We start from the raw sequence: 16,479 nt of genomic DNA on the forward strand, positions 1-16,479 counted from the left end.
AATAATCATTCCCAATGCCAGAAAGGCACTGCTGTCATACTTTGAGTCCTTTCTTCTTGCAAACACTGCTTCTTCAACATTACCAGCATGCAAACAAGACGTGAAGCTCAGGATCACAAACAAAATTTAGCACCAGTGAAACCACGGACTTCATTGTGTTTCTGGGAAATAGTTTAAGTTATCCGTGAAGAATAATTATTTCAGTGTAATTAAAACACATTTCATGGCTGATGACGAGCTGTAACAGCATGGACTCCCAGGTCTCCCAACTACCTGCTGAAATGCACAGGGGCAGCTTTGAAACCCAGATTTTCCTGCACTCAAGCAGGGTGGAGTCAAAAACATTTCAGCCAGGGCAGCTTCTCCAGAGGGCAGGCAGTGGCTGCAAGAACCGTGCTGCAGGCAGAAGCCAGCACTAGCACTGCTAGAAAAGTTGAGTTTTCTACATCCACAAAACATCCGGGAGCACTGCTGATAGCCTGAAAGCACGGGTGCAATCACACCACTTGAAAGACCCTTAGATGCGGGATTACGCTCAAGATGGAACAAATTAATGCACTAATAATAACCACTAAATCAAATATACACTTGATCAGCACAACCATGCACCTTATTTTGTGATTCATTTCCTCAGTTACCATAACTGAATGCAGACACAGAAAAACAGATGTACAAGCTGCTATGGAGCTCAGCACAGGCTGAGCCAAGGCACACAATAACAGTAATTGTGTGCAAATTAGGCAGCGCTTTGTCTACGCGCTTCTCCATATTCCAGTTGGAAAAATCAAGTCCTTCTCTTTCATTTTGTTTCCAGCAGTGCTGGTAAACAGATCATCTCAAATAACAAAAGTAACAAATTGGTTATGTAAAGGTTTATCAATTCCCTCTGAAATTTTTCAGAGGGAGCCTAATGCCACCAGACATTAATTCATAGCTGCTGCACTAAAGCTCCTCATAATTGATCCTATTAAAATGGGATATAATTTGACAAATATCAGGATTAAGACTTCAGCATGCCTTCCCCTACATGCAGGCATCCGAAAAGTGATCTTCCTTCCACACGTGAGAATAAAGGGCAGGTAACTCTTCTTTTGCATAATATTACACTGTGACATGAACTCCTAAAACATTTTTTGAAAGGTTAAAACTTTTAATTTACTGTATGAACATAAACGACTTCTACAGTCACATATGTTGCTCCGGATCTCCTTTTGACACAAATCCTGTCGTAGACAGATGAGCGCATTTCCAAAAATGTCAGGCTAACTTTCTGGATTTTCCAATTGCATTTTAATCCCGGGCAGATGTCTTCGTGCTGTACCTTCCGTATCTCTTTACACATTACGCTCACAGATTTTTATTTCCCACCTCTATGTAGAGAACGACGCTCAGCCATGGGTTTTATGTTCCTTTCCAGCACACTCACCTGCCGAGCATATGCCATCTCCACGCTGTCCAGGGAGCTGCGACCTGGAGGGCCGGACTCACCAGCATAGCTGGGCTGTTTAACAAGAAGCATAAAGGTTATTCAACTTGTATTATTTTTTTCTTCCCCAATATAGCCAAACCCTGTAGCATGCTGTCACTGCAATCCCCTTTTATCTTCCCAATGAAGCTTCAACTTTCTCAAGAGACAGAAATCCTACTTATTCAGTGCACAAACCAACCATTAGCTCTCCCGAATTAGGACAGCAGCGTGCCTCATTAGCATCTTGTAATTTTAATTCTTTGCTTTGTTTCCTGAAAGGTTGCTTATTGGCATGCTCAGTATCTCTGAGAAGCACCCAGTCCGAGCCTCCATGGCAGCGAGGAGGCAGGCTGGGACAGACCAGCTCAATGGATGCAGTCCAGCAAATCTGACACCTTTTTTGCCCCAGTGCCATGACGCTGACACAAAATGGGGCTGGAGCATGCAATTATCTGCTGAAAAATGCCCCGGTGCTGCTCAGCTGGAGGAAGAAGAAGGAAGCTGGCAATATACTGACCTGAAAAAAGCTTCCTACCCATGGAGTCTACACAAGTGTTGAAATATTTCCACTGTAGAGTTAGAGGTCAGCTGATAAAGTCATGGCACGGACGATTTGCAATTTTTTTTGGTGAAATTTGAAATATAATACTACTGTAATGTTCTAGTGCCACAAAGCTATCCTTACAAAGGCTCCCCACAAACCGCAGGTATGTTTTCAGTATAGCCACCACTAAACACAGATGTTCTCCACTCTGGAGGAAAAAAACCTCACAGCTAAGTATGCAGCCCTCCAACGTCTCCAGCTTCGTATAGATGTAGCTCTTTATTTCAGCATCGCAAGTCTTGGGTTTGAAAAATAAAGTGCAATTATTTTAAAGACAGATCCCTTTGAGGTAAGCAGTCCTTTAATATCAGCTGCTTCTCGAGGAGCACTATAGCCACGATGGGCTGAAGATAAAAGCAAGACAAGCTCAGTACAGCAGCGTAATAGTTACTAAGCCGACTGACACAGTTGGGGCAGGAGAGAAAGAATGGACCTTAGAAAAACAACCACGTTTTGAGGTCTGAAGCCAAAGCAGCAGCATTTACATTTCCGACTTCAAACCCCAAAGCTCATTTGCCTGTCCCAGCAGCAGTCGGCCTGGCAGCGGGTGTCACCTCTCCACGCACACCTTGCTCCGCTCGCTTCAGGTCTCTAGCTCAGGTACAGCTACAAGATCTAAGCTGTTTATTTGTACCACAAGAGAGGATGTGAAGTGCAGAAGGTAAATACTGAATGCAGCTCTAAGCATGCACCAGGAACAGGACTCATGCCATGTAACTCCAGTCCACATCTATTCCTTTAAACTGGAACCAGCAACTTTTTTCAAAGAGCAGGCACATCCGCAGAGCTCTAAAATTCAGCTTTTCCCCAAAGTCGGTTCTAGCTAGCTGCACATCCTCCTTGTGTTGTGAGCTGTTACACTGCTCCCCACCAATACTGTCAAACAGCTTCACTTCTTCTCACGGTGGTTACCCAGAACTGTAGTACTGTGCAGGTACAATCACCATCAAGTACTGCTCAAGGACATGTTCCAGTCTTTCCTGGAAGAGTTCGGCTAAATTTGACCAACTTGCTGTACAAAAAAAAAAAAAAAAAAGGAAAAAAAAAAACACAGCAGAAAGCCCAAATGTAATGGAAAACTCTTCCTTTCAACTTGAAACTTCAGCTTTGCTGACACCCGTTGTGCTCTGGCACGGCAGGACCAAGGTGCCCCAATGGTTTGCTCAGATTTCAAGGAACAGGTAGCTTCTCTCCTGATGAAATTGTAAAAAATTTATCATTTCAAATAAGAGGAGCTGCTGATAGGGTCTTCCAAAGAATCTCACATTTTCCTGGGCTGTATTCCAACTTTGAAACAAAACAATACAAACCTGTGAAATTCCACACAGTCTATGCAGTGAAGCATTTGGGAAGCACTGACTGTTTTAATTTGGTAACAGGTAACCAGGGTACCTTCTGTTGTGTAAGACTGCCCTTACCCTCAGGAGTTTATGTTCTTACAAAGGCTGTAATTGTCCTAGTCCACGAGCTCGGAGCAGGGAAATTTTTGCAATTTAAAACAAAGACAAATGAAGTCACGAGTGCAACAGCCACAGTGCTGTTCTGAGCTAGCTGGACATTTATTTGAAGATAAGGGCATGGCCCCTATTCAGAAATTGTAAGAGATTTGTGATATTTATGCTTTGTGCACTGCATACAAAAGTTGACTGCAAAATAAAAAGTACTCAGTTTTGTTTGTCCCTGGTAGAGTGAGATCTAAATGAAGGTATCAAATATGAACCTGAAAAATCCTTTGAATTGCTGAAATTAATTTATCACTGCATTCATTGCTCAGTAATAATGCAATTTAAATTATGTTCAACCTGACAGTAAAATCAGATTCATTTAGACCTTAGGCAGCACAAACAAAATACCTCACCAAAACCCACTTTCTTTTTGCAACTGAACTTACCCCAAAAATATTGCTCAGAGTCACTCCTAATGGATACTGATATTCAAAAGTATTTGCATTTTTCTTTCAGTGCCAAATCATCTGACACAAATTCCTTTAAACCCACCTAAAAACGACAAATTCTTTGTTCTAAAGAACAAAGAAGCCGTTAAAGCAGGTTTCCTGGGAAACAGACGTGATGGCAGAAATAGCGCTTTGCAGCCTTCCCCTCTGCTGTGCTAGATAAATTGCAGAGTTATTTAAAGTAACACTAAATTATGGACGCTGTCATTAATTACTGATGAGGTTTCATCTTCTAAAGCAAGAAGGGTACATTGTGACTCGGTGTCACTTTTCAACCAGCGCTCAAACACCAGAAATACAAGGACTGGGGCTTTATTTTGTGAATCCAGTTCCTTTTTCTCCTGCTGTTGTACCGCAGCACCAAAGAGCAGCATCTCTGTGGCTGCCTTTCCAGAAAGCAGCGTAGGACTGACAGGTTAAAACCCACAGGTAAGGATCAGAATTCAAAAGTGCACGTCTGAAACCAAAGAATGAATGTTTAGGGTTTTTTGCTTCTCTCCTTTCTCTAATTTTAATTTTCCCCTATCCATTACACTTTGAGGATCACTTATTAACAATTTGCCACAGCTGAGACCTGACACATTGCAGGTAAATTCTTTAAATGCCCTCACCCAGCTTGGCCTTCCAGTGAGAAAAAAAATAATAAATCAGGAATACCAGAACTTGTCTTGCTTTTCTTATGCTTTTCTTTCCTACAGCAAGAGCCACAGGAGCTAGAGCATTTCCTCTTTTTTTTTTTTTCCATCTCATGCTCGCATTCTGGCTCCATCTTTGAATTATTAAATGTAAATAGTAATAAATTAATAACTAAATAAATAAAAAATGGATCTAGCTCATTGAAGTATCTCATGGTCGGGCTAAAAGGAAATATCAAAAGGGAAACTACAGCAGTGAGTCAGCACGGGGAAGGCCGTTTCCAGTCCTTACCCTCAGCTGCAGACACAGATAGGTGTGCAGGCAAACGCTCCGTAGCCAGCAGAGGCATCTGCCACAGCTCAGGAGGAAATTTTGGGAAGGGGGAGGATATCCTTTTGCAGCAAGTCAGAACTTCCCAAGTTTTCAAGCGAGGAAAAGATGATGAAGGATGTGCTGAAAACAGCAGCTAGGTGCGTACAAGAAGAATTCTGTTTTAGGTCAGCTCCTGAAGCATAACTGGAGCAGCACATGCTAAAAAGGAAAAGTTGGTAATGCACCAAGGACTGCGAAGTACAAACACACACATCTCTGCCTCTCTGCTCTGTGGTTGCTCACGCAGCTCGTGCTGTTTCGATCAATCACGTTTGCTTCTCCCTGCCCTGAATTGAGGTCTTTCCAAAAGATTCCTCAGAGCCGCGCTATTTATTTTGAACATTATCCATTTGCAAAAACTGCAATTAGACCGCGCCACCAGCGCAGTTTTATCTTTAAATTCATTTAGCTGAACGCTGCCGCTTTTCAAAGGAGTCCTTCATTTGTACTCAGCCAAGCATTCAGCCTCGCTTGTGCACCCAACTGCACGCCCAGAAAGCTGCATTATTCATCGCCCTCATATGCATATGCACATTCCTCAGCAGAAGGCTGGGCAGACATTTTGTCAGCTCTCCAAATGGCTTGGCCACTAGATGCAGCGCATAACTACGCAGGAGACCGAGCTGGAGAGACACCATCAAAACCCATCGTGGTGCAGCGGGGGAGAGGAGAGGATCCTGAGCTCCTTGGGATTTAGGGGATGTGAAATCATGACACGGAGGGCAGAGGAGAAAGCGAGAGTGACGGCGTCTCTCAGGCACTGCGGGAGCAGGCTGCTCAACAGCAGGAGGGGAAGAGCTTGGGGAGGGGGTGGAAGAAAAAAAAAAAGGAATAAAAGGACAAAAGAAATGCCTCAGAACCTAGCAGAACAAGACTTGGAACAAACACCTTGAGAATGTAACATAGGTGTTTGATATCCTGAAAACAAAAGCCAGGCTTTCTTCCCTCCTCCCAAGCAGCACCCTCCTTTTTTAGTTCGGTTTTTCCCTTACGGGGAAAAAGCCCAGGCTGGAGGACAAGGCAGAGGAGAAACCACTAATGGCAAGTCCTGCGCTAGCTTCTTTGAATCATGAGCTTTGCCTGTTAATTGGTCTTATTTTCATGAATAATGTGTTGGTATTTCGCTCTGCCCAAATTAGCTTGCCCAAAGCTTGAGAATTGGCTCGCAGGCAGACCGGCCCCCTGCTGTGTTTGGATCTGTGCCTTTTCAGTTGATTCTCCATCTCCAGAGGATATCAATTAAACCTCTACTATATTCCACAGGCTGTGTCTGTTTGTGTCACACACACAAAAAACTTATTTGACTGGAACAAGGCTTTAGAAGAACAACCTGCTGTGGGGAGGTTAGATAACAGGCTTTTAACACAGTAGATGCACTTCAAACCTCTCAGACCTTTGACTTCTCGAGGCTAAGACTGGAATATATCAAGGATTTTAAATGCTCTTGAAATGACATACCGATACCACGAGTGCTTTGAAAGGGAGAGTGGAGTATTACCGGGCGATGGTGTACACTGAGTCTTTAAACTCATTCATGGAAACTATTAAAGGATTTTTCCCCCCTCCCACCAATTTGATGCTTGGCATCTCAAGTGCCACGGGCTGGGGTTAGTGTCCATTTTGATACTGAAACAGCAGAAAAGGGGTTTGGGCTTTTCAGAGGAGGTTATTATATTGCTTCTCCCAGCAGCCGGTATCCACGCTTTGGAAGGCAAACCCCACACCAGTAACTCACACAAATCAAAGATGGTAGAAGCTATTAGAACAGCTGCCAAGTCTGCAGACTTGCCTCCTAAAGTAATGGGAGAGCTGTTCCTAGCTTGAAATGAATTCAGCCTGCATTATTTAACATCTCTAATAGTGGCACACTGGACAGCCTTCTGAAGAGTCACAGTGAAGTATCAGTAAAATACGTTCTAGGGAAAATAGCTTCTATAAAGGGATGTATGCTAACTGGGATTAACCTATATTTAAAAGAACAGTAATCAGAAAGGGACATTTCATTAACAGCTTTAATTATTTCCAAATCCCTATACAGGTCATACCCCATTAACACCAAGAGCTTTTTTTTTCCCCTTTTAATGCAGTTTGCAGTTCTATAAGTCACCCCAATAAAAAAAAAATATATATAAAAAGGGGAATTGCATGGGGAAGATTGCTATAAAAAAAACTGGGTCTGTCTTCTGGCCTGAAAGCACAGCAATTCTCTTTCCCTACTGCCTCTCCTCTCAAGGTTAGTTTTTGATGGAGCAGTATGCTGGGGCTGCAATGCAACTTCATGCTCCAGGGATCCCAGCTGATGTCTGACGCCTCTGGCTCACAGGGGTGGAGCTCCCACAACCCTGCACGTAGCCGTGCCGTGCTCTGCTCATGGCACTGCAGCATTTTAAGAAAAAATGAAGTTTTAAATTGTAACATGACACACGTAATGTTCTGAGTTACTAGTCAATACCTTTTCATGTCAAACAGGGGCTGTCTTGCCCAAAGGATCTGGTCACCACTGGATTAACCTTGAATTGCTGAGTGCAAGAGGCCTTAGAGGCACAACAGTGAGAGAGCAAGGAAAAAGGAAAGTATACTCTCTCTTTGGTTTTTATTTTGAATATTCATCTGGTGTTGCCAAGAAACCCAAGAGACTTCCACACCCTCCTACGAAAAGCCATAAATCCTGCCTAGTAAACAGTGATAAGGGGAAGAGACATTGCAAGACCTGTTTGGGAGAACAGCTATACCTGAGAAGCTGTCTGGTCTCATTAGTTCTGCAAAGCTTCCCTGAAGGAGAAGTTCACCCCGACGTGTTTTCTGTCTGCTGGGTGTATCGATCTCCTATGCACTAGAGGGACTGAGCTTCCAACTGGCACAAAAAACAGCTTCAGCAACAGGAGCTCCGCTGCCTGCGCCTATCAGTCAATAAAAACGAAGGTTTGATACTTCGCTAGGCAACGCATTCTACTAGTTGCAACCATTTTTAAGTTAAATAGAGCTTTAATACCACTTATTTTCAACGGTCGTAGCTATGAAATAATCCAGAGGTGGTTTCAGCAGCATCAGTGCCAGCTGCGTGTGACCACGCAGTGTTCAGGAAGGCAGTTACCTCATTTTCCTGGGTGAAATCGAGAGCATCTTCCCCGGATGCCAGCAAGGTGTGAAGAATCCTTTGTTTCACCTGTTCCCACTCCACCAGCATCGATTCTCGGTGATACTCCTCAGCCATAGCAAAAGTCTGTTGAGGAAGAAGAGCGAAGCAATAGACAGAAACACCAAACAGCATGCAACCACTAACCCGCTCTGCTATTAACAGATCAGCTTAAAATAGCAACTAGCTAAATCAACCCGGGCAGCCCTCAAGAGCTAATGATTTGCTGGATATTATCAGGCCCCCTGTTAGGAATGAAGGGATTCAGAAAATAGGTGTGCATGAATGAATATAGCTCTTGTGTATCCAGCTACTAAATCATCAGATCTTTGTCTTTTCTGTGGTGCTGACACACAGAAAGCCCAGCAGGCTGGAAACAGGCAGGCTGAGATGCTACCCACAATTGCTCACGACTTCAGGATTTTCTTCAGCTCTGCCATTTCCCTCAGCAGCAACAGCTGCAACTTCTGTGTAAGACGCCTGGATCCGAACTACCCACTTCACCCCACTGGAGCACAGACCTAACGTGTACCAGCAGCAGTCCTGGTTTACAGCACTGCAGAAAGAGCAGAGGGGGCAGCAGCACGTGCCGAGCTCTGACCCTGTTACAGGGCTAAAATAACGAGTGTGGAAGTTAAGGGCTCCTTGCCCTCTGCCCACCTGCCTCAGCCCAAACCTTTTGTTAATTTAGCAGTTGGCCACCCAGCTGCGTGCACACGATATCCAGGTCTCCACTGATGTGCGTGGTTTGCTGAGCCCTGTTTCTCTACTGGCAAACAGCTCTTTGCCTCCCAGGAGGTGATAAAGGTTTGATGCACTGCATTGTTAATAGAGATGTCTGTTTATAGCCCATATTTCATTTTCAGGTCTTTATCAGTATGTTTTTCCTTTTAAATAGGAAATATGATGCAAGAACAATCAAAATTATTAAGGAAGATCAATGGGTGCCAAAGAACCAGAAAGCCTTTCTCATCTGGAAAACAAGTACAGTAAATCACACAGAATCACATCCTGAAAAGAAACACCCTTTAAAATGGCTGATGTGCTACAGCAGCTCCGGATCTGATGGAGGAATGCATGGAGGGGAAGAGCTGTGCTCAACACTCCTTATTTTGGCAACGAGCATTAGGATATCGAAGATGCTTCTCTGCTGTTCCTTTTATTGCTGGAGTGATGCTAGCCAGCAGCCTTGAGTACACTGGGACAGAAAATGCTCTTATTTCCACTAATTCTGGAGAAGAAGCCACACACTGCTACTTTATCTTTCCCAACCCTCTCGCTCGCTCTCTCTTTCAAATCACTTTGAGCTGCAGTGTACATAACTACGTGTTTTGGCTGCCTGAATAAGATTTAATCTCTTATGGGCTGCTTTTAGGGTATTGTCAATTAAACATTCCCTAGTATAAGCAAATGGGTAGAAGGCAGTGACATTTGACAAACATTTAATTATGGTGCACACGTGCAACTAGAGCATATGATTTTTGTTTCTTGCCTTATAATATAAAATCATTTTATATTTTCATGATGGAATGTAGGTCTTCTTACTTTCACTATAATCACTTCAATGGGGGTTTAAATATGCTTCAATAATTACACCTTAATTATATGTAATTAAAATAATTTAATAATGCTTAAGTACCATTCCTTATCATTTGAAATAAACACAGGCTCAGTTCTAAACCTGGTGCCCCGAGCAGACATGTAGGGAAACGATCGAAACATAAGCACTGGAAGCACGCAGTGACATTTCGAAGCAGCAGCTTCACGACAAACAGGAAGCGTTTTTCCACACTGCATAATTCAGCTGTGGAAATCATTGCCCCCGAATATGACATACCAAAAGCCTTAATAGACTCAGGACCACAAGATGATGAATTTCACATCAGCTCAGAATATCCTACAACAACTATTTGTTTGAGGTGCAGAAATGAACGGGGGAAGGCTCAATCTTTTTCCCTCACAGACTGCCTAGGCATTGGTCCCCTCTAAGGACAGAAAACTGGGCTCTAACCCTAACCCCTTCTCTGAGCCTAAGTGACAACTCTTACTTTCTTACTGGAGCAATTTTTTTGCACTGCTTCAAAAACTGTTTTTAATATACGTGAGTTTTGCTGTGGATGGTGTAAGCAGCATCGTGTTCTGGCTGTCCTACAGACAAGAATTACACCTTGTAGTATTGCTGCTGCGTGGATCTGAACGTAGTCACGAGGAGAGCACCACGCTTCAACTCCTGTAACCTGGGGAAACAGCCGCCACAAATCCACAGAGCATCACCACTGTACGGCAGGTCAAGGCACAAGGTACTTCTCAGAGCAAAAAAAAATGACATTATCCTAGCGTTATCACCTCTAGAAAAGACAGCACTCATAGAGAGAGGGTTAGAGGCTGCTGTGCCTTACAAGCAGCTGCTTTGTTCAAACTCAGATTTAACACTGTGAGCTTCCAGACCCTACCTAATCCTGCAGCTGAAATGCAACAAAATTATTTCTGGTATTTCTAAGCAGCTATTTTGACATCTGACTATTCTATATTCTGTAGACAGCCCTCTTAAATTCCACAAGGTTTATTAAATGTCTAATTTATAAATAATTCCTCAAGATCCACCACCTCCCTCCCCTTTTGTGCGTGTGTTGTTTTTTTTTTGTGTGTGGTTTGATTTGTTTATAAAAAGGTATTTGCTTCCAACTTACCCTTTTCCTGGACTCTTCAATGGCTGACAGCAAGGCATTATCTTTTTCATTCTTCAGGAATCCCTGCAGAAAAGGAGAAACAGAGCCTCAGTCTAAAAGCCACCTCGCGCTACCATCAGATACGTATTGTACTACTCAGCTCTTTCAACTCCACGAAGTGCTGGCAGCTCTCCCCAGTCCATTCCAGAGAAGTTTAAAGGTCACTTCACTTCACCAGAGGTACAGCAAGATGCCCATACAGAGCAGTGTGAAAATGAAAACGCATTAATCCCCTGTTTTAATATGCATTAAATCCTGGTGAAATATCCTGCTTCTATTCTTTTTTATCTCTGTGTCCCAGCAACTGCTTCCTCTTGCTCTCTATTTGAGGGAGCTAGGATGAAAGCTGGTAGGAGCGATAAGCACAGATAAGATTGTTGGACTTGAGTATGTTAAAAAAAAAAAAAGAAAAAAAGGTTTTGACTTGGCAGCTTCAGGCAGGAGTGGAGCTCTTGTGGGCCCGATAGGAACTGTGAAAAAGCTTCAAAAATAATCAGTTGAAAAAGGATGAAAGTAACTAAACAGTTGGAAAGCACAGAAGAGAAGTTTACTGCATAGTCCTTCCTTACACACAGCTGGAGCCGTTAAAAAATTTAGAGTTATATTTTTAGCATCTCAATAAATCTCAAAACAGGTCTGGTGTATGTGAACCAATTCAAATGAGCTGCAGTTCCTTATCCTAAACGTTACTTTTGTGACCAATACTAGCAAAGACACGATATCCTGCATTTAATGAATACCTGTGGAGTAAGCTGCTGCAACGTACACAGGGAACAAATGGGAAACATTTATTACAACCCGACATGAACACCTTTATTTTACATATTTATTGTTATAACACCGATTAAACAAATCCAGTTGATTTGATCCCCCAGACTTCAATTTAGTCATTCTCCAAAACATCAACAAAAAAACCCTTTTGTTTCCCTCTGAAGTAATCATCAATAACATTATCAGCTCCAAGTGCTAATACCTTGAGTCTGTATGTTCGTTGCACACACCTAAAATTAAAGAGGCCACTGACAGCTCAAGGGAGTGGGAACTCAATGTGCTGTGCTTTATGCTTTTACAACGAGGATATACAACCGTAGCAGTGCGGGACTGAATTCGTCAGGATTTAGGAGGCTTTCATGCTCTTCATTTGCTGCATCTTGCTGCAAATCAATGCTTCCTGCCCCAACGATCTGCCAATATCGGTATCGATCCTCACACCCTAGCTCAAGCTGCAGCTCTCCAGGGGAGCACGGGTCCTGCAGCAGGACAGTAACCCACTGCCATGAGGGTTTGGACCCTTGGGAAAATATAGTTATGGTAGGTCTGAGAAACAGCCCTGCAGCTGTATTGCACACAACAACAGATATCAGATTGCTGCTTCAGTCTGAGAGGCGAGGAAGGTTTGTGGTTTCTCAGAAATGAGGCAAATTGGCAGACAACGTAGGTGTGCTGTCTGCCTTCCTGTTACCCAGCACCCGTGGGTGAAACCAAGGGCATGGCAACCTTCCCTTCTCAAACTCATAGAACAGGCAGTACGTGGGTATAGGACATCCTCTGACCCTCTTCAGCTGAAATAGGAACGTGACCCCTTTCTGTGCGGCAGGTAGACAGAACTGCAGCCCCCTGGGACAGACAAGCGACGCAGCTCCCCCAGAGAAAGCCCCTAAATTATATATGGGAAAAGGGGCTACTGGCACACAGCATAGTCTTCACTTCTTCATCCACGTCCCACTTTTTTTTTAGACAATGCCCGCAGAGAAAGCGCAGTTACAATCTGGAGAAGGGAAGCTAAATGCAGCTCCTTGCATGTGTCTGGGGACCAAACACTCCTGCAGCTGCCGCAGGCACCTAACGGGGCCAAGACCCAGTCTGGGCTTCTTGCGGGAGAGGTGGGGAGGGATGGAGACGTGCCTTCTTAAGGTTTGTCCTTGGCTGCAAGGTTGGAAGGTCTGCAAAAGCGCAGCAAGTCTTCCTTTCCTCCTTCTCTCCTTTCCTCCCATTCCCAAAGTGGGTTGAAGAAAAATTCCCTGGAGTTACGCTTAACGAGCACACCTCGAAAGCACACACCAGCTTACGAACAAAAGACATACCTGCACGTCTGACAGCAGGGAACTGATGCAGCAGAGCCCAGCACCGCTTGCCGTATCCTTTAACAACGCTGCTAATTTTACATGCAAAAGCCCCCCACCGCCTCAGGGACGCAGACCTGCAGCTACGTGGATGCGATGGAAGGTGCTAGCACGCTGTGGCACGCACCACAGGTTGCAGACGTGCTGGGTACCCTCCTCCCTGCTCCCTCTGCAAGTCCTGGGCTCCTGAAAGCCCTGAGATAGACCTCATAGAGACAGAAAGGAAGACGTCAACAATTCCACCAAATAAAACAATTATTTTGCAATACACAGGGTAAAACGCTATTTGCTGCGTGAAAGGTGACCAAAGGGAAGAGAAGACAGCTTGGGTACCTGCCTAGAAACATACCCAGCAGTGATGGTAAACCACAGCATGATATAAGTGTGCTAGAACTTCCCTTAGAGACCGTAAATCCAGCCTGAGTATCGCTCTTAATGAAACCTCCCCACTCCTGGAGTTCACTAGGACCATTTAAGGGATTAGATGACACTGAACGCCAATCAGGGGGTGGTAATTGTCTTTTTCCATCTCAAAACCAACTCTTTTAGCAAATGAAAATCTTCACACGTCTCATATATCTATATTGGCTCACTAACAGAAGGCCCATCTTAAAAATGTTGGTTCGATGCTTTGTGCTAAATGTGACTGTAGCACAATTGCTCCCGCAGTTAATTACAGCCTAATTATTACAGCTCAGGAGAGGGAGCTTCAGCAACCGACGCTGGGGTTCCTGCTACCATTAACGAGACTGCTGCTGCCTAGGCCAAAGAGCAGTAACTGCAGTTGTCACTCTGGGCTCTGGTAGCCAAAACTCATACCTTAAAATAAAGATTGTAGGGCTGCTCTCCCAGCATTTATTCCCCGGCTTATTGCATTGCCACCTAGTGGTGCAGCATGCTTTGGTCACTGCCCGTTTAGCTTCCACTTACCTATATAATAAACCCACACCAGTGTCCACCTGCTACAAGCTAAAGCAGAGCTCTCTGGAACAAGGGTGGGCAGAAAGATGGAAGATTTAGGCTTCATGCTGGAGAATTTTGGCCCCACGAAAATCCCAGGCCGTGTAACAGCGTTAAGGATTTGCATTATCTATGGGGCTGAGCCTTGAATAGCACCGGGTTGTGCTCACCAAGCTGTGCCTGCCCTAAAAGCTTTCTGCAGTCCCAGAGGGAAGGTTTGACTTTGCCACCACCGCCTGCAGACTGTAACGAGGATACGGAGGCACAGCAGTCAGCGGGCATGGCGGGTCCAGGGGAGGACATAACCCATATCGCAGGAGCTGCCCTCTCAGGGGAGATGCCACCGATTGTACAAGGAGCAGCGACACGTTGCTTCGGATTTGGTATCCGAAGAGAGAAGCAGAAGGAGAACAGATATTGTTAGGAGACAAAGGGCTATTTCACAGCGGCAGATGGCAGAGATAGGAATAGCTAACGGGAGCATCGCTAAAACCTCAGAGGTGAAATCCGCACCTTGGGGCTCCCCACACAAGTTCTGCCATGGCAGGGATCCCAAAACAGCCTGGATTTTGCTTGAAAATGAAACCGTGTCTTATTTCCCCAAGGCAGGTTTAGGAAAAAAGCTCACAGAGCCCTACAGTCACATCATGCTGTCCTGCTTCAGCGTGTGACTTGCGGCATTTGATTTTCCTGTGCTCCCGTGGGACACCCACGCTCTCCTCCCGCCCCTCGCTTGGAAGGGAAGCAGCACGTCTCTCTTCCATCACAGGTTCTCCGCAACACTCGCTGCTGCTTCCCAAGTGCGATTTGTACAGTATCTGACAGGAAGATATTTGCCAAACGGGGACACAGGCCTGGAAATACACCCACTCTCCCACCTTCGGGTTCCCATTTTCCAGCGAGTCCCATTGCTTGATCTTGCATTTCTGCCGACCCTCAGCATCCTTCCCCAGCACGTTACAGCTCCTTTTGGTTCTCTTACCCCTTGAATTCCCGTTTTATCTCCTGAATTTCTCCCTGCCAGCTACAATCCAGCCCTGCTTGGTACCAAATCCTCTGCTCCTACAACACTTGGCCCAACCTCCCCAGCCATCTGTGATGCCTCACTCCCTGCCCCTTGCTCCCCACAGCCCTTAATCCCATCTACTCCACCCCACTTCCAGCTCTGGCTTGTAGCCCTTCAGAAGAGATGCCTGCCTGCTGCTGAGCTCTGCCAGGTACGTGCAGGAACCCACGATGGAGAGGCTACAAGCACGGCGTGCAGAGATCTGTGTGGAGGCTCACCTTGGCTCCTGGCCACCCCAGTGCAACCACAGGGAATATGGGGCAACGGGGTGGGCCTCTAAAAGGGTATTAGTAGGTGCTTTTCACAACAAAAAGAGCCACAGCTGAAGTGCATATGACACATGCATTTTCAGAGTTTCATCTCTGAGGTTACTCACCTTAAGCTTCGTTTGAAACTTGAGGGGTGAGGAAGGTTTGGGTGAGAATGGAGGCAAAGCACGACCATTTCACTTGGTCTGCCAGGCCCTCACCACCATGACGGGAGAGGACGTTGCCAGAAGATGGTATTCTCCACCACACGCACACACAATTTTCAAGAATCTTATCCAGGAGGATGTACTCAGAGGTGCCCCAGCAGTGCAGGGCAGGCCCCGGGCAGGCCGTGCCACGTCCCCGCTCTCTGCTGCCATCCCTCATGGCGGGCAGGTGCTGCTGGTGTGACAGGAACCGGCCTTACTCTGGCCTGAATTCCAGCAAGAAAGAGTTTGAGTAACTAAGTCATTATCAGTACGAAAGGGCACGCATGCACTGATGGTCTCTTTCTGACAGGAGATTGAAAGTCTCTTCCATTTACTGCAGTAAATGAGGTTAGTAAACTCTCTCCTGGCTGATAGAAGTCTCTTAATTACTTCCATCAGCCAGGCCATACTTTTAATACTTGATCTTGGTATTCAAGCTGTCAAGAGTAGGCAAATGTTGCCAAATAGTATACTGAGGCCTTGGATGTTGACAGCGATGCTTATTTTTCACTGGCAGGGGAAGAAAGGAGAAAATGAAACGAACAATCTGGGCCATTTCAAGTCAATTGCTCTTTGATTAAAATATTTTCAAGTGCTGGATTTCCGGTAGATCCAGTGAATCCTTCAAAAGGCCAGCAGGGATGACGACTACACCATTAACAAAAATCACTCTTCAGCAGTGGGAACAGTAGCTCCAGACGAAGCACCTGATGTAGTTATCCCTACCAGCAATTTTTTTTTAATTGTTATTTTGAAAAGATTTGCTTAACACAATCCTACACATCTGAGCACACTCGCAGAGGTGGTGCGTGCTGGCACAGCCCTGCCAGCCATGTTTCTCTCTGGAAGGAAAAACAGGATAAGGAACAAATCAGCGTACACAAATGTACGCTGAAAAGGAAGGTCTGAGGGGGCTCTCCCCATATTAATGCCTTCAATCCAGATTGTAAAAAATCTACACCTTCCAGAGATAG

General features: G+C 45.0%; 1 protein-coding gene across 5 annotated transcripts in view; it reads right to left on the minus strand.

The window, feature by feature from the left end:
• NUP93 (nucleoporin 93) overlaps positions 1–16,479 on the minus strand; it is a 76,456-nt gene that overhangs the window by 19,866 nt on the left and 40,111 nt on the right. For all 5 annotated transcript variants that reach the window (XM_027465987.3, XM_072043905.1, XM_072043904.1 and 2 more), the window contains 3 exons: positions 10,861–10,923; positions 8,129–8,257; positions 1,427–1,501 (listed from right to left, as the gene is read on the minus strand). In XM_027465987.3, coding sequence (XP_027321788.1) covers positions 1,427–1,501; positions 8,129–8,257; positions 10,861–10,923 — 267 coding nt within the window. The remainder of the gene's footprint in view (positions 1–1,426; positions 1,502–8,128; positions 8,258–10,860; positions 10,924–16,479) is intronic.

Source organism: Anas platyrhynchos, chromosome 12 (genome assembly GCF_047663525.1).
Source record: "Anas platyrhynchos isolate ZD024472 breed Pekin duck chromosome 12, IASCAAS_PekinDuck_T2T, whole genome shotgun sequence".
NCBI lineage: Eukaryota > Metazoa > Chordata > Aves > Anseriformes > Anatidae > Anas > Anas platyrhynchos.